The sequence below is a fragment of the Cydia amplana genome, chromosome 9, assembly GCF_948474715.1.
Source record: "Cydia amplana chromosome 9, ilCydAmpl1.1, whole genome shotgun sequence".
Taxonomy (NCBI): domain Eukaryota; kingdom Metazoa; phylum Arthropoda; class Insecta; order Lepidoptera; family Tortricidae; genus Cydia; species Cydia amplana.
Window position 1 is genome coordinate 1,549,137 of NC_086077.1, and position 25,624 is coordinate 1,574,760.

General features: G+C 36.2%; 1 protein-coding gene across 1 annotated transcript in view; it reads left to right on the forward strand.

Moving 5' to 3' along the window:
• The window catches only part of LOC134650934 (thrombospondin type-1 domain-containing protein 7A-like), a 129,752-nt gene that overhangs the window by 13,195 nt on the left and 90,933 nt on the right, over window positions 1-25,624 (forward strand). Inside the window, exon 2 of the mRNA XM_063505888.1 lies at window positions 15,103-15,198. Coding sequence (XP_063361958.1) covers window positions 15,108-15,198 — 91 coding nt within the window. The 5' untranslated portion in view covers window positions 15,103-15,107. The remainder of the gene's footprint in view (window positions 1-15,102; window positions 15,199-25,624) is intronic.

Sequence of the window (25,624 nt, forward strand, 5' to 3'; positions counted from 1 at the left end):
GGACTGTTTTTATCTATCATCAACATCATTCCACGCAGACAAAGTTGCGGGCAGACACTAGTATATTTACTAGAAGACTAGGAAAGTAAGGAAAATGGGAGTTTTTCTACTGCTACTCGGTTTAAATGTTAAAAAGCGACGCCATAGCAATCCGTATCTGTAACGAGGCGGTGAAAAATAATTACAAGCAGTAACCAAGCGCTGTCCAGCAAATGTAGATAACTTGCTGTAAGCTGCATACAGAGTGATTCTTATATGGGGCCTAAAACTGCTAAAACCGCTCCAGTTTTCGAAGGAAGCAATTTATTATATGTAATTGTTTCTAAATATTAATGTTTCTACTCGTGGACTGTAATTCTTGAATTAAGGTTTCGTATACCAAACTGCAATTGGGTACTTTTAATGTATGGGCTTCCCACTCAATTATAATATTCATTTATAAACTGAAATAAATGTTATATACTAAGAAAAAGTGCTGGGTGCACTGGAGGCCTGGGTCACTTTTTCTTAGTACATATATGATATTTATTTCAGTTTATAATTTATATACATAGTAGTGTTTCTACTTGAAATAAAAACAAATTAAAATATTAACTGAAAATCATTTAATTTGTTCTAATACGTATTAATTTTATAGACCATAGCTCATAGTTTTGCGCACATATAGCCCATCCCATACATATAATGAATAAATACAGAAAAACACGTATGTCTTACATGCTACTTGGGGATCATCCATTAATTACGTCACACGAATTTCTAGGTTTTTTTACCCGTCCTTGTCACACTTGGTCACATTTTGCAAACCGCTCCCCCCCTCGTGTGACGTCACATTTTAGGCAATTTTGTTTCCAACGAAATCGACAATATTAACTCGGCATTATTTTTTTAATAAAAAAATATTTTTGATGTATAAATACATATTATTAATTTTATAACACAACGAAAGTTACATCCAAAATCTCACTATTTAACTGTACAGCGAATAAAAAAATATAAATTAATTTTTGGTTACTGATGAAGTTAAAGCGTTTCATCACAATGTTTGTGACTCCCCCCTCCCCCATGTCACAATATGTCACATTTTCTTGACCCCCTCCCTCCCCCCTAAACGTGTGACGTAATTAATGGATGACCCCTTGCATTCGACATCCGATATCGGATCGGGCAATGTGAAAACGCTCTATAAGCCTTATTGAGTTCCCTTAAAGTATATAATTTTCTTGAATAATTAAGAAGAATTAAGAAAATCATACAGACGTGAACTATCGCAATAAATAAATGACTATAACCCTTTATAGGACATAATCTAACTTTTAGGGCTCATTTTTTTCCTATACAGATTTTTTTGTACTTTGAGCTATGAGTAGTATCGGCGCAATTTGCATTATACTTAAATAAGGATAATTTTATTTAAATTCTATCCCTTAGGATTATTCACCCCGTATACCCAGTTGGCTTTGTTTTTCTGTGGAATGGTGGCGCGGGTGCTATTTATAGCTGAATAACTTTGTAGTTTTTCCTTCGCTGTTTTATACGGATCCATTTCTTTAACGGCTTGGTTGGATAACATGTTATGGGGTGAATCAACTTTTAGAACACTGATTTCGTGTCCCTAGACTCCCTAGCAAAAAAAAACGATTTTTCAAAAACCATGTTGATTTTTTTACTTTTTTGTTTACGCGGGCATTATTAGATACGTAAATATTTAATTAACACAATAAATTAACAACTTGATCAGATAAAAGTTACATTTTGTAGGGTAACGCTGTAGAAAAAGGAAAAAATGGTGTGTCCCTGATTTTTGTAAGTTGTATGGGAGATAACTTTTTTTCTCCTGCGTTACCGTATAAAATGTAACTTTTATCTGATCAAGTTGTTAATTTTAATGTGTTCTAAAAGTTGATTCACCCGATGTGACTACGTTGGAGATAAACGTAATTCATTTTATTTGTAATTTTCATTCGGTTTTACTAGTAGATTTTATCGCAAGTAGATTATATCATATATGTGTACATACTACATTTATTTAGGTAAGTACCGTGACGCATTTGAGTATTACCTATTCTAATGATTTAGGAATATAATTGTATTAGGTACACAAATTAAGCTTTTTTTTATTCACTGCCAAGCTCGCTCGTAGCGCCTCATCGTAGCCCATAGCACACATTTTTGGCTACGAAGCCTACGAAATAAGGAAATAACCATACTTTGGAGAGCTAAATGGAATAAAACAAATGGAAAAATAACCGCCTCGAACAAGATTGCTCTACCGAACTAAGAGATAAAAGTCAGGCATTCAAATTGGATACGCAAACGCAAAATGCATGATCGAGCGTTTTTAGCGTATTTACGCATTTTTATATAAATATAAAACTGTAAAAAAATCATAAATCAAATTTGCGGACGCAAAGTGAACAGTTAATGGAACCACCACAAATCACTAACATAGTTACGCGACGGAAGAGTGCAGGATTATTCAGATTTTTAAATCAGTTACAGTTTTGATATTGATATGATACGTTTGCTCGTACTTATTGGTCCGTGTGTGATGATGCACTGCAAATCGTATCAAAAGGCAACTCGCGCGCACTTAAGAGGATAGTGGAGGACGTCTTAATTCTCAGTACAAACGTAGTCCCCATTTTTCTCTCCGGCTATAGACATTTTAGAAATTAAATTGTTTGGTTATTTGATTAATTTAATTGTTTGTGTTTGATTATTATAAGATTTAGGAGGGCACAGCTATAGTTAATATAAGTACATGAAATTGTGTAACAATATTTGAATTTATGTAACTTCAACGTCCAGAGAGGAGAATACAGACTAAAATATTGGTGCGATCCGTGTAGATCGTATCACATTTTTACCCATTTTAAAATCTGTACACCGCTGCAGCTTTAAAACGACAAATGAAATTACACATACACTCCGCAAAATGGGTTTCCCGATTCACGTCATGTCCGATAGCGCACGGAAAAATAGACGGAAAAGAAGACCGGAATGTAACACTCGCATTTAGCGAATTATATTATTATTTTCAACCCTATATCGTCGCCAAACTAACACGTTTATACATAGGGTCATTGTGCTAGTTTCCGTACATGCTCTAGTTTTCGTCCACTTGACAGATTAGCAAATAATATACAGGGTGCTTCCTGTAACAGGAGCAATAAATTAAACTAAAGGCTGTACTCCTCAAACTGACCAACATTTGTTCAGCAACTTTTAAAAATTATGAATCCTTTAGAGTTCATCTTTTTCATACAAAATAAATATTGCCTTCAATGTACGCTGACATCAGTGTGTTTGACGTTGCTTGTCACACTTTAAACATACAAAATTTGCAATACATTGCGTCTTAGAATAAACTTTAAAGTGTAATAAAAATCAAAACATGAGTTATTTTCAAAAGTTGCTGAACAAATGTTGGTCAGTTTGAGGAGTACCGCCTACTGTTTAATTTATTGCTTCTGTTACAGGAAATAACCTGTATTTGATATTTAATTTGCTACTTGCAAAATATATATTTTATGTAAGTAGATAGATATATTATTTAGACATTAAGGATTTCAATAAGTCTAAATTTGTACAGCAATTCAGTAAGACAGTAAGACGTTCAGTAGAGTAGAATTTCAAACATAAATTCTTTCAATGTTGCTGAACTATAAAAAGGGATTTCTGCAACTCAACCTTTCTTTATGAGGGTTAAAATTGGGTTGAAAGTTTTTTATTGTTTCCCCTCATCTTTTTCTGAACTGAGACGAATCTAATAACACCTCTTACGACTACAAAAAAGCATTTGAGTTGCAGATACACACTTTTGAAAAAACCCAGTCAGTAGTAAAAAAATAAGGAACGAAAATATCGTGTGACATAAAAAAAGGTTTTTTCAACCGGTTTAAAAGCGGCTGTGCTGTGGGCCTGTGGGCGACAGAGAGACAAAGGAAGGCAAACAGATTAAATGTTGGGTCACATTCAGTGTCCAGGCTGTTCGCATCGCTTTCCGGGGTACAAATGTTACGAATGTAAAAGATCTTGGTCTAAAATAAAGATTTTTTTCTACCAAGGTCAATGTGGTGAAGGTATATATAAAATGTAGGTATTGCAGGGAAGACTATCATACGGCAAGAACTCTCGTATTGTTATTACGTACGTCGCGGTGTCTGCAGAAGGCCTGATTGGGCAATATTGAGATTTTAATCACGACTGAACTCGCAATATTGCTGCTGAACCATATTCAATACCTAGTGACGTGCAACGTTCCCAATTCAAGGGAATATTAGGGAATTATAAAAATGAGCTTATTTGTTTGTTTTACTTTTATACACTTGCTTACACTATATATACAATATCTATGGCTTATGGGAATTCGGGTTTTAGTATTTGGACATTGGTTTCGAACCTACTACCAAATAAATTATATTAAATTGATTTAAAATTTATGGATTCGAGTATTAATTGTCAAAATTTTAATGAAAATCATTAAGAAGTAAGTACTTAATTTTAAATACCCTATATCTATACGTTATAAGTACGTTATCATATTCATATTCATATTCCTTTATTGATAAAATTACAAACTTTACATGTCAAAAATTAATACTTATTATTAGTCAATTACAATTCATTAATATAATATTCATCAGTTAGATCATAATATAATATCAACATAGAGTATATCATAAAGGTCGGAATTTTCACGATAAAACATAAGACTGTCGCTATCTATAGCCAGTGTTAGAATAATTTTTTTATCGATATCGGTACCTCATGTTTGTGTATTTAATAGAAGAAAAATACGGTCCACCAAATAAAATAAAAATACAAATCTTAAGGCTAAAATTTGTTGGGTACTGGTTTCTTGTCGGTCACTAGTACCACTACGTTATCTGGCCAGATAAATAAATATTGTCAGTAGAAAAAGGCAGCAAATTTGAAAAATGTGGACGTGAAGGGTAGACTCAGACAAAAAAAAATCAATTTCGCCCTTTTTTTCTACTGAAATATTGATTTGGTACAAAATATTACCTACGTGAAAAAGTAATTTTTGCAATTTGAATGTCTATAGAATATTCAGTAACATTCCCGGAATCTTTACAATATCCCATGTCACGTCACTATCAATAGCGCTTCGATATTGAAATGCCTAAATGAAAGGCTTTGCTACGCGGAGTGGGCTTTAGATGAGAAGTTATAAAAACGGCCTGAATTCCGAATGTTTTTGTGAATGTGGACTGAACGTGTGTGCACTAAGCTATTGAAGGGAAATTGGTCGCTCACGCATTTTCAATAGGTAAATACTATTGTGTAATATGAATCCCAACAAAAACATACCTAAATGTGAAATGAGAGCCAAGTTCAATATTCAAATGTGTCGTTGTTCGTTGTGGACTCGCCGACAAAAAAATTGAGATCTATATGGGTGCCAAGTTCCGTGCTGTGTAGAAAATCCTGAAATAATTGAAGGATTTTACTCGGCTAATTTTTACCAACAAACCAGATTTTAGAAAAGTGAAATAGACAAATATAATAGCCTAATAATAATTACAGGATGTTCTACACAGAACAGTTCATTTCACATGCACAAATCAGTGTGAGCGGTCTTCAAGTTCGTGTCAAAATAAGATCAGAACTGTAACAAGTTGTTTTATCTGAATCGGGCTCCTGCACAGTAAGCAACAGTAGCAGTGTTTAGGTTAAACGTAATTAATTTCATTCCCCGCGGCGCCCGATTCACTTAACCCTGTCTTGCAAGTTTAACTAGCTGTGGTACTATCTACTCGTATTTATGTTGGTGGTTGCAAGTATGATGGCAAGTAATATAATCGTTGGGGAGAATCTTGTTATACATCGTTCCTTGAGAAACATAGTGTCACTATACAAAATGATTAGTCCTTGAAATATCAACTTTTGAAAAATGGAACAACGTCACTATTAAAATGGTTCCTAATTTTGTATAGTGACACTATGTTTCTCAAGGAACGACATGGAGAATCTTGTTATAACATATATTATTATCTATTTAGTTTCATGGAAGTACATTGACGTTCGATCGAATATAGGTACCTACAAAAGTTGATGTACAAAAAAAGTTATTTTATGACTCTAAATTTTACCTTCTTTAGCGCCGAGTTATAGAATCTTAAAATCTCTGATCTGTTATATATATTTTTTATTCCAAGAATCATAGCGGTCATTCTTGAGAGTAAAACTTAGCCCAGAAGCAGTGAGAAAATAAAAATTACGAATTTAGTATGAGAATAAAGGTCAGGGGGAAGTTAAGTCTTCCTATAAGTCATCATAAATTCCATAACTTGGCATATTCTCCTGTCGTATCCTCTTTAAACAGTAAACACCCTCGTCATTATCGCATATTTGCGCTTATGAAATAGTTCATTATCGCGGCGTCCGCAATCTGCAGGCGCAGCATGGTTCCATTTTTATCGCTTGTCACTATGCCCGTCACTTTCGCACTTACATACTTGTTAGAGCGTGACGGACATGGTGACAAGCGATAAAAATGCGACCGTGCTACCGCAGCAGCAGCTGTGAAAATAGTTGTCGGCATTAATGTTAGTTTAATTAAACTTGTCCATAATGCCTGTGGAAACTTTGGCTCGGGTAAGTCCGGCCAGTTCGGCAGTGGTCGGTATCGACCAAGGACCTTTTAGACAAGCTGGATATTCTATGTCATCACTACATAGTATAAAACCAAGCCTCCCGCTGTTTGTCTGTCCAGCATCTTTTTCTACGCAACGGATTTTGATGTTTTTTTTTTATAGATAGAGTAATGTTCATTTGTTAACCCGTGCGAAGCCGGGGCGGGTCGCTAGTTTTAAAATATATTTGAAACTTGGTCTATCTTAACTTTATCTTTATTTCCGACGTTTCGACACACGTTTCACTGGTCGTGGTCGCGGACGACTGAAGTCCCAGCAAAATGTCAGCATAGATTTTTGTAACTACACGACGAAAAGTTTTTGAAAAAGTTTCTGGGGTAAACATCACAATTTCAAACACCCATCACACATAAGTATGTAAATTATTGCCAATAGTCCGACAGGCACCACTCACTTTATCCGCGCATACATCCGAAGATATAGGCTTAAAATTTAGGATCACTGAGGGCCTACCGCGAACCACGTTCGTTGTGATGCCTCTTTGTCGCCCTTGTGGATTCGTGCGTAAGTGTGACAGGGAGGCGACACGTCGAACGTGGTTCGCGGTAGGCCCTCTGGTCGCAAAGTTAAAACCATTATCTGATGTTTTCTTTCGATCGTTGAGTCGCGAAATATGACTTTGACTGTCATGTTGGAATCGCCAATCGCTTGGTTTTTATGAAAATAACTGTAACTTCGTAATTCCTAAGCTTGATACCAGCTGCAGCTGCAGCAGTACCAGCTGAAGTAGATCACTAGCAGCAGCTAACTTGAAGCAGCTATTAAGCAATTTTCAAGAGAATCCCCCGTAGAAAGAGATGCAAAATGAGTGACGTCATTCAAGATTATAATATCGCGCCTGAATAGACCGGATATCGTATGGAATACCTATCCAGTTAGAATGTAAGGTCCTTGGTTTCGACCAAATGTCGAAGTAGAAGCGGGGATTAAGGAAAACTAAATGTGGACTGTACGAGTTCAAAGCTTTCGATTTGAAAAGTTGGGCTTTGAGTTGCGATAAAATTGCTGATTTTCCGCTAGTTTTCATTGTAAAGTTGCGCTAGTATAAGTTGTAAGTGTAATGTTCCTTTCTGTCATTGTTTTTAATATCTTTTTTAAACTTTTACCTGTTATTTTTGTTATATTTTTGATATAATATATAATAACCTAGCTCTTTGCTTGCAACAAACCGCATAAAAAAATGATTATACCGATTATCAGGTTTCTGCAAAATTCACAACATTAACCAGCAGGCTAGATAGCGTACCAAATAGCAGTAGCATTCCTTTTGAATATAATAATGATATATCCTGGGATTCACCATTCCTGAGGCGTGCTATGCTATCATAACTAGTTCACACAATTTGGGTATAATGCACCGTTTTGGATATTTAGACTGCAAATTAATTAAAGCAGTGCCGTGCGTTTTGTTATTGCGTTACAAGATCTGGTTGTTTCGTTCTTGATATAATTTAGTAATTATCTTGTTTTAATGACAAGTTTCATCTAGATTAATTATGATTGGTGTAAACGAGTAAATTCTCTATGCCTTTAATTAGTAACTTATAAATTTGTTTTTTTCCTATTTGAATATATCTGTATGAGTACACTCTTAGTTCGTTCTTGACAATAAAGTGTGGTTTTTACGTGTATTTGTTTGTAACCATGTCCGCATAATTCGAAACGGCCAAGCCACATATTTTGACTAAGGTGTAGAGTTTGTGAAGTTAGGACTTGTGGAGCGTGTAAAGTTAGAGGCTTGGCTCTTCATGTGATCTGATAATTTTTTTACAGTACGAGCCATATGGTCTCATCGTGGCAACATGAAAATCTATTATTACCTACTTGTTTTATGATTAAAACGAAACAGGTAAGAACCTATTTCTGCATAAATTCAAAACAAGCATTTAACTCAGACTCGTTTTAATTCCATCTGAAGCGAAAGCAAAAGAAAATCCGGGATTATAAAAACGGGCACTTACATAAATTAGAAAAAGGTTAAGGCTGGTGTTAGGGGTGTCTATTAGGGGTTCCGACGGAGAGGGTCGTGATAAAAGACCTTTTACGATCTTTTCTCTCTCTTGACTACTGTATTAGTATATATTAGGTACTGTTACTACTTTTTGGGAACAAGGTAAGTATTGCATTTTTATCAAATATTTTGATTTGTGTTTTTAAAGTTTTATAGTCACGCTACTATAGGTTTACCTATAAATTAGTGTAAGGCCTGAGTGCACGCTCGAAGCGGAGCGTTCGGCGGGGCGTGCAGTGTGGCCTCGAGCTCACAAGTGATTTGAGCAGCGTTCACTAAGGCCGCTACTATACGCTTGCATTTGTTTAACATGCACGCCGCACGCCCCGCCCCGCTGCACGCCCAACTCGAGCGTCCACTCAGGCCTTAGTGAAGTGTGGTGAAGGCCGGATCCGGACCGCCATCTTAGCTATCGCGGCTAATGCCATGCCACCTCGCCAGTGCCACTGTAGGGCTTCGTTAATTTTCTTTAAGTAGTACATGACATATATTTCAGTTTATAATTACTGTTACTATTCGTTAAGAGAACTGACGAGTCTTCTTGTAAAATCTTGGATTTCAGTTTACGCTGTAGGCAGCGTACAGCGCTTCGTTGTATGCAGCGTAAGAATACTTAATATGTATTACGGTCTTTCAGATAGCGTGGGTGGATTTGTGTCATATATTCCATCAGAACAACTGCTTATAATTCTATGAATAAAGTTTTTTTTGCAGGTTCATAGATTTTTTACCACATACCAATTAATAGAGTAGAGGAGGTTCTACATAAAATGTATTCGTACTTAAATAAACTTTTTACTTTTCCACAAAATCTACCACATACATTTTCAAATTGAAGTAAAAAAAATATGTTGTGCGCAACTTAATTTTTTTTAGGGTCGAAATATAGAAAATTAGGGGTCACCTTTGCGCACATATTGCGGAACATTTATATGACTCAGGATGCTGTTAGTGCATGCTCACGCCGCATTACGGGAAAAACAAAAGTAGGTCATCCCTTATGTGACAACCTTAGCGTTAGTGCCGGCTACAGAGCAGGGATGTTGCGAATATCCGCATCCGCAACCGCGGAACTTCCGAATTATTTTCAACATCCGCATCTGCATCCGCAACCGCATAAAATCGATGCGGAGTTTAATGCGGATGTGGACCAGGTCGGTACAGGAACGTCTTAGCATCGACGTAAGTGCTAGACTGCTAGGTAATTTAGTCATTAGCCAAAAAAACCTATTAGAAATGAGCAGTCAAGCGTGAGTGGGACTTAATGTACGGAACCCTTGGAACGCGAGTCCGACTCGCACTTGGCCGGTTTTTTGAAATAAAAATTACTAAAATGTTTTTTTTTTTTTTTTTTTTTTTTTAAACAGTTATGGCCTGGATGCGTTACTAAAATGTAATATTTGACGTTTTTTATGTACCTATCTTGACATCCGCATCCGCATCCGCGGATGTGAGCCTTTAAAAATACGCATCGGCATCCGCATCCGCGGACGTCAAAAAATCGTCATCCGCAACATCCCTGCTGCAGAGCACTGAAATGTTGTCGGGGAATTGTTACGGGCCAGGGATTGTCGCGAGCTAGAATTGTCGCGATGGAATTGTTGCTAGAATTGTGTCACAGATTACTCACTCTGATGGAGCATGTTGGTGCATAAGTTTGATCATAATTCGTGCTTGGTATAGCTATTACGGTACATTTTTATATGTCACAGATCATATCGAAGTGATAGAGTTCATATAAATAGATGATAAGAAGAATTTAAATAATTTATTATGATCATTTCCGAGTGCGGCAAGATATTTTAGTGAGAATTTAAGCTCTACGGCTAAAAATTAGGAATATTGGAGAGCACTTTCGAAGTCACTGACAACGAATTAGTTATAATTTTTATTTTTATTTTATTGTATACTCTTTACCTACAAATCAAATCAAATAATACTCTTTACCTTTCAAATCAACCAATACTGATGGCTTCCTCGTTAGGATCGAATGCAGGCCCACACATATTTTCGGTTTGACAGCGACCGCCAGTTAAAATTTAAACTCCACTGCCAGTCACCGTCCGTCTACTACATTGAGGTATATAACAAGAGACGACATCTCGAACAAAATGTTTCCGCACCTCAGAGAAGTGCATGCACTTTTTTGCTTTTAGTACGTCACCGACCACTGACGAGATGCCACACATGCACAGAAAATTTAAAAAAAAAAAAATTAAAAAATGCCTTCGTGCGTGTTAAAAAGTTGCAACAATAGCATGCGTAGCAAGTATGCGTTTTAGTGGTTGGTCCCATTAGAAAAGTTGCTCGGTATCACCTATATATTCACGTCGTATAACATTGCAGGTTATTAAAAATAACCCTGTACGTAGGCAGAATATGAGCAGCTGTCATAACAGTTTCGCCTCTGGCCTAGATACGCTTATTCTTCACCTTAGTGACAGACGTCAAATGCCGAAAATGGCGGACACATGGCGGACAGAATTTGTTCGAGATAGCGTGTCTAAAAAGCATCGCATGTAGCATCGTTCGCAGACGTTTCTGCTTGTTAAAAATTAAAATAGCGTGTCTAGTTTACATATTATGTCTATGGTCTACTAAGAAGCCTCTAACTCAGTGTACATATAAAAATACCCACGGATATTTAAGAACATAGCCACAGTCTATGAGAGGTAATCTTGATAGTGGCACGCATTCGTCTCGTTTGAAAAATGCGCGCCGAGCGACAAATATGAAAACGACGCCTTCAAAGTGTGACGAGCGGAAACTGGGATGAGATGCCGCGAGTCGGAAATATGTGACGTTAAATATAGGTCTCGCATTTTAAAAGATGGCGTCCTTCCTGAGGGCCTACCGCTAATACCGAAATTGCGGGGATCTTTCTCTTTTATTCCAATAAAGGCGTAATTAGCGTGACAGAGAAAGATTCCCGCAATTTGCGAACTTCGTAAGTTCGTAAAGTCCGTATATTAAATTGCTATCGTAGTACCGATAGCAATTTTTTTTGTCCATGCCTCATTAGGTATTTGTCCTGCCTTAATAAAAAAAAGATGAGTACTGCCACAAATTTCAACCTATATTATTTTTGAAAAGATGTGTCCCGCCGAGTTTGTTGCCGGTCCCATAATGGGATACCCTCCTCCAATTGAGGGGGGATTTAAATCTTCTCGGGGCAGAGGTGTAGGGTTGGAGCCGGTCTACCTAGCTTTATTTGACGTTCATAAGCGCATTGTAATTATGCCTACTTGAATAAACTATCTTTTATCTTTATCTTTATCTTATTAACATTCTATGAGAATATGTCTGCGGTTGCGTCTAATTGCCACGGCTCTTTTCATATGTAAGTACCTATAATTATTTTTTATGAGTCGCGGCAATTAGACTGCAGACATATGTTTTGAGAATTACCGACTTAGCGTCAATAATTAATGATAACAATATTCAAGACTTAGGGCCCGATTCGGATTTTGTAATAATCATCTATTATAGATATCTTTCAGTCATCGCCAAGATATGATAACGATATGTTTAAGATCTAACCTGTCAAATTTGACATTTCCGCGATTTTGGAGATACTCTTGAACGATTTCCACAAGATATTACTTAAGCCCTTGCTACACGGTCGCCGACAAGCCCCTCAGACCGCGTGGCTTTGGCCTGGACGGACCGTGTAGACAGTTGTTTCCAACAAAATTTGACCAAAACTGACCAAGGACAGACCAAGGTCAGACGGTTAGAAGGCTTGTCGGCGACCGTGTAGCAAGGGCTTTAGAGATCTAATTCACATCTAATAGATATCTAACACGATCTATCGTAAAAAGACATTGATTGCCCGAATTGCGCTGCAAAAGAGAACTAGTTGAAATCTAAACTATAACGTATCTAGAATGGATCTAGTAGGTACGTGTCGTCTCTTGTGAATATCTTGAAGTTCGAATACGGCAGTTAGAATTAAATTAAAACTTAAATAACCGAGTGTTCAATGAAAGAGCAAAGTAATTTAAGGTTCACAAATATTTTTAACGAAACACTTTGAAGTCCATTCAGCTGAACTGTTAAAGCAATTTCAGGATAAGCCTTTGACGTGGTTTTAGAGTTTTGTTCAGCGTTTTCGCGGTGTAATGATAACATTGCCGCTTGTATAAAAATGTACAGGTTAGCCCAAATAAAAAGTATGTACTTTTTATTTTATACATTTTTATTCATAAAATTTAAGTAAAACAAAACGTATCATTGTTAAAATTTCTTCTAAAGCTTTGACACGCAAACGTTTGTTAAAATTATCAACGACTAGCGACCCGCCCCGGCTTTGCACGGGTTAACAAATTATTAAATTCTTGAATCACTCTAGATCTATAAAAAAAGGCATTAAAATCCGTTGCGTAGTTTCAAAGATCTAAGCATACATAGGGACAGACAGCGGGAAGCGACTTTGTTTTATACTATGTAGTGATATGCCGCAGTAAAAATCTTTGTCAACGTAACTATTTTTGGGCCATCTTTTATTCCAGGTATCTTTTTCACACAAAATAAAATCAAAAGAAGGATGGATGGTTCATTGAACGTTTTGACGAAACTACATAAAGAGTATATATATAAGTGAGTCAGACTAAAATAGAGTCTGTGCGGAAAGAGAAGAGTCGTGGAATGTATGGGGCCCAATACATTCCACGACTCTTCTCTTTCCGAACAGGCTATAATACCTTTGCCAATTACTTCCAAAATGTTTCCAACAGCACATGACTACCCATTCATGGCGTCACCCGTTTTGGAACGCTTCCTTGGCGAGCGTTCAAAATTCGAACGTTAATACTCAGGACGCAGGATGCGACAATCAGAGCGTGCGAAGCGGGCTTAATCGACTTTAAATTATCTGTGGTTAATGTGATATTCTGTGGTGAATATTGAATGTGTTCCGGGTAGATGAACGTTCATACGTACATTATTAAGTACATATATTTATCACTTATCACTACATAGTATAACACAAAGTCGCTTCCCGCTGCCTGTCTGTCCCTATGTATGCTTAGATCTTTAAAACTACGCAACGGATTTTGATGCCGTTTTTTTAAATAAATAATATAGTGATTCAAGAGGAAGGTTTATGCATAATTTGTTAACCTGTGCGAAGCCGGGGCGGATCGCTAGTGTTGGATAAATCATACATATAGATTCAAGCTTTACCTATTCATTAGCGTCTATCAAATATATTTCGCCTTAATGTTATTGATCAATGCAAGGGAATGTCGAGGTTGATCACAATATGCATAATAGTGTGATTGAACTCTTTCAATATCGTGTTCGAAGCCGTATTAGGATCTCATATTGTTCGGACGTCTCGGCTATTACAAATTGTGTAACGTGTGTAACAAACATCGAGCTATTATTACTATAGAGAAACCATACATAACAATGAAATAGCCGTAATCACAACACCACGCGAACAAAACGTTGTAAGCCCCGATCGCACAGTAGCATTGACCGCCTGAGGCGGGACAGCAATATAGTTATGCGCGTGCGATAGAGATAGAAAAGGGGGGTCAATGTACGTATTTCTTCGTGCTTAGCGTCCTTACTATAATACCGGCTCAGATCATTACGTTTTAAGCAAGGCTCGGAAAAACGCCCGTTATTTTGAAAACATAACCTTGTTCCGTACAACACAGGCTTCTTTATACCAATGTCAACGATTAAATATACCTCAATGGCGTCCGTAGACCGTAAACAAACATTTTTACTTGCCGGCGTCTACAGTGTGTGGCCTATAACGCGGGAGAATAATTAAAACGTAGATTCTACTCCTCAAACTAGACAATGTTTGTTCAGCAACTTTTAAAAATAACTTTTAAAATAAGTTGTCGAACAAAAGTTTTATTGTTTGAGTAGTAGAATCTACGTTTTAATTATTCTCCCGCGTTATAGGCCACACACTGTATATTTCCGAGCTCATATAACCCGGCAACCTTCAAATCAAGGGTGAACAGGCACCTTCTGGGCAGGCTCGCTCCATCTCCATCGTAGGCCACGTCTTCGCCTCGGCTAGTCTGTGGCCATGAGTATCGGCCATATTCCAACTTTAAGATACGTCAAATACTAGAGATTGAAACGATATGGAATGGATATGTCAGTGTCAAACAAGTGTCAAAAGTGACGTTTCTTCAAACAAACGCGTCACTTTTGACACTTGTTTGACACTGACATATGCAATCCATATCGTTTTAATCTCTAGTATTTGACGTATCTTAAAGTTCGAATATGGCCGTAAGTCTATTTATAATATAAAAATATTGTACTCATAAATGGGTCCTAAAATTATGGTTTTTTCGTGCCTTGGTTATAAGCTATCTTTTTTATTGCTAATTAAGCTTAAGTTATAGCATTATAAGCTCTGTTATTTGTTGTCTGCAGATAACATGATGCGAGCGTGCTTAGTGCTGGCGCTGTTGGCCTGTGCCACCGCTGATGAGGCGCAGGATCCTGAGGGTCTGATGGACCTGGCTGCAGGTAAGGATTTCTGATATTTTGGGCCTATAAGGGAAATTTTGTATAAGGCTGTACACAACTTATTTTTCAAAATTCGGAATTTTAATTTTATTTCTACTCAGAATTTCGAGCTCTTTCTACCCTAATAGGAGAAAATAAAAAACCGGCCAAGTGCGAGTTGGACTCGCGCACGGAGGGTTCCGCACCATCAACAAAAAAATACAGCAAAAAAACGGTCACCCATCCAAGTACTGACCCCGCCCGACGTTGCTTAACTTCGGTCAAAAATCACGTTTGTTGTATGGGAGCCCCACTTAAATCTTTATTTTATTCTGTTTTTAGTATTTGTTGTTATAGCGGCAACAGAAATACACATCTGTGAAAATTTCAACTGTCTAGCTATCACGGTTCGTGAGATACAGCCTGGTGACAGACGGACGGACGGACGGACGGACGGACAGCGCAGTCTTAGTAATAGGGTCCCGTTTTTACCCTTTGGGTACCGTAGAGTTTCGTATCTTTGCCTGGGCTCCCTATTTTCGCCTACTTTGACAAAAGTTGCCATTAACAAAATGTTTCTAATGTAAGCCTTACATAAAACTACTAAATACAAAGTATTTTTTACGGGTGTCAACATTCTTCGAACAATCTGCGGCTAACTTCACACAGTTTACGTTCAGTGAGGTTTTTTCGCGACGCCGACCACACGTTTTTTTAAGCCAGTGTTTGAACTTCGGTTTTTAACAGTGATACAGACCAGGTAATGTTAAACTCTTTACATGATTATATACTATAACTATTTCTTTTTCATATGAAACTATTATTTAATGGCTAGCTTACGTTTAGAAGTCACAATTGGATAAAACATTGGTGAAGGTACTTTGCGTCCATCTTGTTGCCAAATTTCGCCTACCCCTAGGGTTGTCAAATTTGTTTTACCACATTAATAGGGTATTTGACTGTAAGTATTTCAAATAAATTATTTTACACCATGCATGAAATAAAGCATCATAAGGTTAATAGAGAAACGTAGACAGCAGTTATTTTTTAGACACAATTTATATTTTAAAACCGGTATAAACAATAGGTAACTTGATTGTGACGTCACATGCTAATGTTACATAATAAACCCCATAGTAGCAAAATCGTTTTGACAGTTCGAAAAAAGAAACTGATTTAATTAGTAGTCAAATACCCTATTGGTGGTGGATGGCATTACTTGTTTCCAAATTTAAATATTTTTGTACAGTCAGCAACAGAAGTTGCTCAGCGAGCCAGGTTTAAATATTAAATATTTTTGATAAAAATTATAATTTTTTTACTTATAAACCATTACTCCCCTTTATTTGGCATGTTGGTTAATTTTTGGCAGCCCTAGCTTCGTTATAGAAAATGTATGAAACCAACTTCAGACTGTTACCAAACTTCGCCTACTACACCGTTTTTTTAAAATATGGCTAGTCTGGTGTAATTAAGGTTCATAGTATAGTAGCACATTCCAAATAGATACGACTTAACATGTGTTAGTCACAGAAAAGTGTATTATTAGCGGTAAAGCATGCCGTAGGCGAAGATTGGGAAAAATACCCAAACATCGCCTATTGCCTTTGAGGCCATTTTTTACCAACTTAACCAATGAAATTCAAAGTTTCAATTGTGAATACTGATAGTTAGGAACACTAAAAAACGTTTTTTCGCCTTAACGGATTAAAATGCTTTCAAATTTGAGAGATTTTTTAGGAAAAGTGTCAAAACCCAGGTGAAGATAGGAAACTCTACGGTACGGAACCCTAAAAGTATTCAGGATTTTTATTTCTATTCCGTTACCGTTTTCATAGACCTTATATAACGGAATGGAAAGATTGAAAGTGGGTAGGATAGGCATATTATATTTTCTCGATCGAATATTAAATTCTACATTATATGGTTAATTTTTTTTTATATTTTTAGACACTAAAAGGTAGCTTAGTTGGTTGCATTCTGAATGATTCAGGTTTGGTTCAGGCAATCATTTACCAGACAGAGATATATCCGACACAAGACCAGACAATTCAACGGAGCCACGCCGTATTGTCGCCTAAATAGTGTTTAGTTTTTTTTAAGTTTCTATAAAATGCATACCTATTATGTTAGTCTGTAAGGTATTTGTAATATGGGCCTTGTTGCCTGATGTAAAATGTTAAATAAAATAAATAAATAAATAAATTTACGATAAACATAACTTTACTTTAAACATAATCGGGCGTTAAATAAAAATACAATTTAAATTTTAATATCAAGGTAAAAAAAGCTCAAATTTAGACGACTGCGAACGCAATAAAGTCGATGCCGTGAAATAATAGCTCTCGATAGAATACCGACCATTTTCCTCAATAAAGTTTATTACGCAATATGGAGCTAATAAAATTATATCTATCCCGCTCACGTACGATCGTTTGCGGAGCATTAAAGCGAGACAGCGTTATCATTGAGCGTTACCTTAGTTGATTTCTAAAGTCCGTCAACCAAATCTTGTCAGTAGTAAAAGGCGGCAAATTTGAAAAATCGCGGGTTAGCAACACTGTGTTCAAATAATTCCAAAACGCGTGTCATCTGTGTTTTATCTGTGGAATGTGGATCGTGAATGACAGCCGTCACCTTATTTGTTTTCATTTGGTTTTCATTTTGAATCGTTTCTGTTTCAAGAGATATTTCTGCTGTCACCATTAAATACCAATACATTAAATAAGAATAAGCAAAGCTAAGGGGCCTACAATGTACAATCATGCTCGTTGATGGTAAACATTACTAAATATTGAGGTTATGACAAGTACTGGAAGAACTCTTTCGAACTTTTAAGATTATGTTTGTTTTAGGGTTAAAAGGCATAAATAAAATTAAAACGTATGCCTAAATCTATCCAACAAGACCATAAATTGTGTACTGGAAACCGTCCATAGGCCCACATGTCTAATATTTTCAGCAATCAGTTGTGACTATTTACAAAGGTAAACCTTTTAAACAGTATTAAGAGCCTTGATTATATCGCCGTTCTTTCGCAATATCTACCTAATCCATACATGTTTGTTGCAGGATTAAATCTTGCCCAATATAAGGCGTTCGTAGTAGGTAGTATCTTTTCAGACAATACTTACCTATGGCGGTTTATGTACGTGTACAACGCAACCAAGTCGAAAAGTGATCCTTATCTTATTTACCTTTAAATTAAATAAACACCCAAATATCAGTTGTTTTATTTTTAATATGTATATTGTACAATATATACCAATCATAAAATTACACAGGTATGTCATATTCATCCAGAACAGTACACTAATTTACATTAACAAGTGGCATATTATATTGTAAATAACAAATATATGCACTATCTAATTATCTGCATTTTGATATGATTTTATTTTAGTAAACTTAGAAGACATAGATAGGGAACAAAGAGAATATAAGCAGTTGTTTTTGATATCTTCAGATTTGTTCATCATTTTGATTAACATTGTTTTAACATCGCTTTTAAATTGTCCGTCCATGTTTCAATTTTTTTCAATAAACCGCGAGTGATAATTTGAATTGACGTACGCAGGGCGCGCTCAGCGGAAAAAAAAATCTGTTGGTTCGATGTACATTGCTGCTTTTCTTAGCGCAATACTGCTCTTTGAGTGTTGCCCTACTTTAGTTTGCTTTACATTGCTACTGACAAGATTTGGTTGACGGACTATATATTGTTATGATGTCGTAATTCGTAGCACGTTTAATGCGTGTAGAGGTCTACGTTATCGTAGCACAACCGTGTACATCCGTGCTACAATGTACAGTCAGCAAGCAATAGTTGCTAAGCGGGCAAGGTGTTCAAAATGATCTAGATGCGACTTTGTTGAGAGAATAAGAGCGCGTCAAGATAATTATGAACACCTCGCCCGCTTAGCAACTTCTGCTGCTGACTGTAACATCACGCTCCGCGATTGTTACGCCATTAGGGTTCTAGCTAAATTGGACATTCCTTAGCGTAAGTATGGGACAACCAATTTAGCTAGGACCCTAAATGGCTTAACACACTGATCTCACATAGTATAAATATATTATTATATCTCATAGGTTTAGTTAGATATACGAACTTTCGTTTTTTTGGAAGGGTTTCCACGGAAGACCAGCGTCAAGGTACTCATAAGATACCTTGACATCAAGCTGAGTGGAAACCTTTTCAGTGCCGTTTTAAACCGTTTTTGTGACATGTTTTTGTAAAATGTTGTTGTAAGTATAAGCGTCCTGAATAAATTTTATTCTATTCTATTGTATACTATAGTAATAATAGTGAAGTGGTTTTATGTGAATGGTATATGAATGCGGGTGTTTTTTAAACCGTGCAATGCCGGTCCGTGTCCGCTGCTCAAATAGCGATAAGCTGCAATTACGTGCCGTGTTGATTTAGTCCAGTCAACGAGGCCTTTGAACATATTTATATAAGTAGGTAAAAATAGCATTAAGCTAATTTTGCGGTTTCACTCACGTGATTTTCACGTGAAAATTACGTGATTAAAACCGTAAAATTAACTTAAAAAATATTGAGTTAAAATAATCGAAAGGCGAAGTAATAGGCGGGCTAAATTAATTTTGTTCGTATTTTAAATTATAGACAATAAGATATATTGCGTGCTAGATCTCGGCAGATTGCGATGAACTCTAACACCTTTTGTACTCACTTTCACATAATAAACAAATTATGAATTATGAACAATAACTGACGTTTCAAAACACGTGACTTGTTACCTTGGTTAGGCCCCCAGGTGAAATTTTGAAATAAACGCCGATGGCTACGAGCGTAAGTTTACATGATACCCTAGCATTAGAATTAAAAGTATTCATTCATAAAGTGGACATGCAGTTTTGGGTGTACATAAATACAATAAGAAGAGTGGCCGAAGATCTGGCAGCTTTCTCGCACAACGTATTAGCATCGCAAAACAGCGGGGAAATGCTGCCAGCGCCCTCGGCACCATTCTTATATTTATTTTAATTTTATTTAGTATTCGTTTTTACTTTTAACTGAGTTTTATTTAATAGATAAGTTAGTTACATTTTTTAATGAACCTTTTTAAATATTATAGATCTATCTCAATACAATAAAATATATCCCATTGACTGGAGTTAGTCAGTGCAAAAGCGTTTTAATTGCTGTAAAAGGATTTATACTGGACGTAATCATGGATGCATTTGCATACGTTATTATGCAGCCACAGAGGCTGCCACGCCACAGTGGACGATATGACTCGGTTTTTTAAAGTGCTTTGGTTTTCTTTTATTTTTTAGCTCCGTAAGCTGAAAAACAAAATTTTTGACGTTAAATAATGCAATATAACTTCCGTTTATTTTGTTAAAAAGTTTCGTTACTTTTTATATGGCTTGATTTGAAATACCTACAGGTAGACCAGCGACATATTTCCGATTTTAAACTTTGATTTAAAGAAAACTAAAATATGTGCACCGCAACTATTATTTTTTATGAAAATAAACGTTGATACAGTAGAAAGTGCTTCTAGTTTAGAAAATGACCCCGCTTTCGAAGTTACCTTATCTATAAACCTAAGCACTAGCACTACCTTCTATCACTCGACGTAAAAGTTAATTTTACACCCTCTGACGAGTTTCATCGTAAACGGGTTGTAAAATCTCGTGCAAGGAGTGGCGAAGTGCAGTGTCATTCTAAAAGCTTGGCTAGGTCAAACGAATCTGAATATATGAAAAACTAGCGAATATTGTAGTACAACAAAAAGTACAGTTCAAAATAAATAAAGTGCAATCTTCTTGATCTTAAGGGTGCACTAGTAATACTTTTAGTAAACTGTTTAGACGACAACGGTTTCACTCACTTGAATTTTTAGTCGCTAATGGCGACATGTTTAAAATACATATGTCTCACGAAAGTTTAATATTGATTACCCAATAGTATGTTTGAGGTTCTGTTAATTGCTTTAAGGTCTCAAGATTCTGTTGCTCTGGCCCACTCGAGAACCCTATTCCCGCGTTCACAACCAAATACATATCTCGAATAGCGAAGCGCAATTCTTTTATAACGTTACATTGACGCTGCAACCGACGCGGTAAGATAAGCCGTTATGTGTAAGGTGGCGTACTGAGCGTGAGCAGAATCTACTTTTAGCAGCATTTTAACAGTAAAAATCTCCATTTCAGTTTGTTTACCTGATAGGTACTGTTTTCGCAACTTGCCTGCACTGAATTTTTTGACTTTTTCGCTACTTGACTGCACTGACTTTTTTGATAACGCGAGGAAGATGATGATGAAATAACTAACCTATGAGTAAATGTGTAACAATTCATACATATGTATTTGTATGCAGGAGTGGTAAGGGTATTTGATGTATATAAAATAAATTATTTTACACTATGCATGAAATAAAGCATCAGATAATTACTACACTACATAGCAGTTATTTTTAAACACAAGTTCTATTTAATAAATCCGAGAAATATAAAAAGTAGGTGAGCTGACGTGACGTCACTGCTGTGTGATGTTTCATATAAATTCCATATTTGCAAATCGTTTTGACAGTTCTAAAAAAGAAGCTGATTTGACTAGTAGGAAAATACCCTATTGTAGTAATATTTTATAGGTAAGAATTGACCTGCTAAATACATAAGACCGGTCTTGCAACATACAGCATTACCATTGACAGCGTAACCCCAGTAGGCCTGTATAGTAATCTATCTAATATTGAGGGAAGTTCACGCAGCTCAATCGAATAATCCCTTTATCTTGCTCAGGGGGTGGAAACCCATACTTCCCGCTCTAGGGACATATTTCCGAGCGTTATCTTATTCATATCTATAGCGAGTGTGGTTCTTTGGGGTTTTATTTATTCAAAACAGCCATGGGATCTCGTTATTTTTGCTTTTTGATATTGTATTCTTCTTTGTGAATGTTTAATCTTTGTAAAAAGTGCTTATTTTGTGTGTACGTAAGTATTTACATTATTTTTGTAAGTGTAGCTTACAGCCTATGAGACTTTATGGTATCAATAATTAGGAACAATATTCGAACATGACTACCGGCCTCATTCAAACTTCAAGATACGTCAATGCGAAAGATACGATATGGATCGGATATGTCTGTGTCAACAGAGACGTTTTTGTTTGAAGAAACGTCACTTTTCACACTGACCTGACATATTCGATTCGGGGATCCGTTGTTTCCCATAAAGTTTTAAGTCATAATGTATTGTTTGTCATATTATCATTAGTCATAAAACTGAAACCGTTAACATTTCAGGATTTTCGTTAGGTTATCCTATAGATAGGTTAGGTTAGGTTTGTTTTATGGCAATCCTGAAAAGTGACGCGTTTCTGAACTAAATGAATTATAACTAACGAAAATGCGGGCAAACAATACATTATGGATTAAAACTATTTGGGAAACAATAGAGACCCATTCGATTCATATCGTATCTTTAGCAAATTTTTGATATATCTTAAAGTTCGAATCAGGCCGTAATTATTCAATGTACAAAGCTCTCCCTGTCTTTTTCTAATCTCATCTTTCTCTTCAAAATATTCGGTTTGTGTACCCTAGGTAGGCTAGGTATAAAGTTATAAATTGTGATAGGCAAATGCACATAATTATCTACACGTAATACACGCAGACCACGTAGTAGAGATTAAGCATAATATATTACATACTAATAAACGATAGAGCACCTCTCCATCCGATAAGGGATTTTCCTCTCATTAGCACGCAGATTAACAATAAATTTAGTTCAGCATTATAAGCATCGAGGGAAGATTGGAAGTGACTAGTGAAGTAATGTCATCATACACCATAGCACAATATACTGATTTCTGTGTATGATAGGTGTTAAACCTAAGACTGATGACCTGTGTCACGTGTTGTTGAACTGCGTCCGGAATTCGGACTTGAGAAAAAGATTTTTTGGTAGTTTGGGCTCCGTGCACAATGGACAGATCAATTGTTGGTTGGCAGAGCCTTTATCTGACAAAGCAATCAGTGTATACCACTTTATTGATCTCTCCCTTGAGTAGGGAACTATGAAAACACCCATGAGGCTGACATGTTCACCTAGAGTGTCCAAAACCTCAATACAAATTCTGATTTGTATTGAGGCTTTGGACACAAAAAAAAAAACAATATACTGAGTTTTTTTTTGGTGTTAACTCCCATTCCGGCGCTGTGTCTATTACAAAATATTAAGCGCGTCAAATTATTTTATGTAGTCCGTGAATTTACCCTATACGTTGAATTTATTACAGTTTCTAAAAAGTGTAAAAACATATATGAGTTTTAGCATTTTGAATCTACCAGCATAGATAATAAAACCTCTACTCGTCAAATTCTGGCGCATGCAATATTTTATACTTTACCAGAAAATGCGAAACACGAGTAAAAACTGTAGGTAAGTTTATAGTCCATTAACAGTTTAATACCCCATCATTAAATATTTAACTACAAAGTTTTAATGGATTTACACGGCCGAGCTATAAATAAATATTTAACCGACATACCTATTAAAGTAAGTACCTACTTGATGTTATATGTAGGTATAGCATGTAGCATGTAATAAAGGTGCCCTTTTTTCCATATTCGTAAGTTAAATCAACAATATAAGTAAATATAGTTTAGCAAGCCATTTTCGTCAGTAAAAAAGGCGGTATATTTGAAAAATGTAGTTGCGAAGGGTCAGTTTACCATACAAAGCTTGAATTTTGTTGCCCTTTTTCTACTAATAAAGTCTATTAGGTCTATTACGTATAACTTAATTTTGATTTTTGATTTTGAGCCTTATAAAATAGCCGTAACATACGGACAGAGACGGCCGAACGGACAGACTAATGGACATGACGAAATTATTAAGCGTTTCGTTTTGGTTATGGAACCTATGGAACCATAACAAAACTATAACTAATATAGCTTTATGTGTTTAATTATTAATTAAACACATCCATCATGCGATTTATTTTCACCTTTGCTAGCCTAATGTCGCAATAAATTACTATCAACGTTTTCCTCTACTTTACGAAAAACGCCGTCCGCTTCGTGTATTCGATGACACGTGTAATCTTCCATTCGGCTCCCGGTCTACGAGTGTATGTATCGGCAGAGGCCTGCGTCGCGCGATAAGAGCGAGGGTCGGCAGTCACGCCGAAAATGGTACACGTATTGAGCCCTCGTCTATTTCTGATTATCGTATGACATGTTCACAAGTGACGCACTATTACGCAAAGCTTGGGCGAAAATGTTTGTGCCCCTATTCGTAAAACGTAAATATACAGGTTGGCCCAAAAGTAAAAAAAATGGATTTAATACACAAACGCAAACGTTTGTTAAAATTATCAAATATATGCACAGTTAATAATCTTTGTCAAATTTATTAGTTCAGCATTAATTAACAGTAACGGCCAAGTGCCTAAATTTATCGAAACATCTTTATTTTATGGTAACAAAGGTATTTAAAATCCTTCTCATATAACCACAATTTAATCAGGTCTATAATACGTTTTGGCTTTGGAGATGATTTGAAGCAATAAATGCTCTAAGTACACAAACTCCCAAAGAACCTCTCAACATAAAGTCATACATACTATCAAGCCGCGGTATTCGGAAAACATGCAAGATCCGTTCTAGAGAAGAGAACGATACGATATATGTACTAGATACCTGGTAGTTTAGATTTCAACTAGATATCTTTTGCAGTTCAATTCGGGCAACTAAGTCACTTTTACGTTAAAATATCGTTGTCGTATCTTGGTGATGTCTATAATAGATTGCTAGTTCAAAATCCGAATCGGGCCCGCCGTTTCGTGGGTGATAAGCATTTGCAAATAGATATATAATGTCAGGCCAGTCACAGTCAAACTCAGTTCTTACACTGTACAGATGTATAATGTTTGTCAAAGCAAAGCAGATCTTATTTCCCACCGGGATCAGATAGCAGACAGACGGAGACACTTTATTTATCCGTACATACAGGGAACATATACAGGGCATTTGCGGTCGCTGGGGAATCAATGTAGTGCGCTCAGCGTTCCTGCTGTGATGGGGACTTCCGTTTTTACTAGGTACGTATTCACGATTTAAACTGTTACAAACTTATTTAAGAGGACTTAAACACTTGTAAACGGTTTTATAACTCTATAAGTTACGTTTAACAGCTTAAGTCGTTTGATTTAGGTTTATACTTTAATGGGAGTTTCAAATGTTACGAGTAAGTAAGAGTAAGTATATAGATATACTTATAAGGAAGTAGATTTAAACTTTCGCGATATGTCACAAAGGAATTGTGACTCGGCCACATACATTTTTCGTGTTTTTTTGTATTTTTTTTACTTTAACGCTTATGCATATGCAATATGTTTTATTTTTCAGTTTTCCTGCGACCATGAATTTTCCGTCGCCAATGACATGTGATTATGATGATACATACAT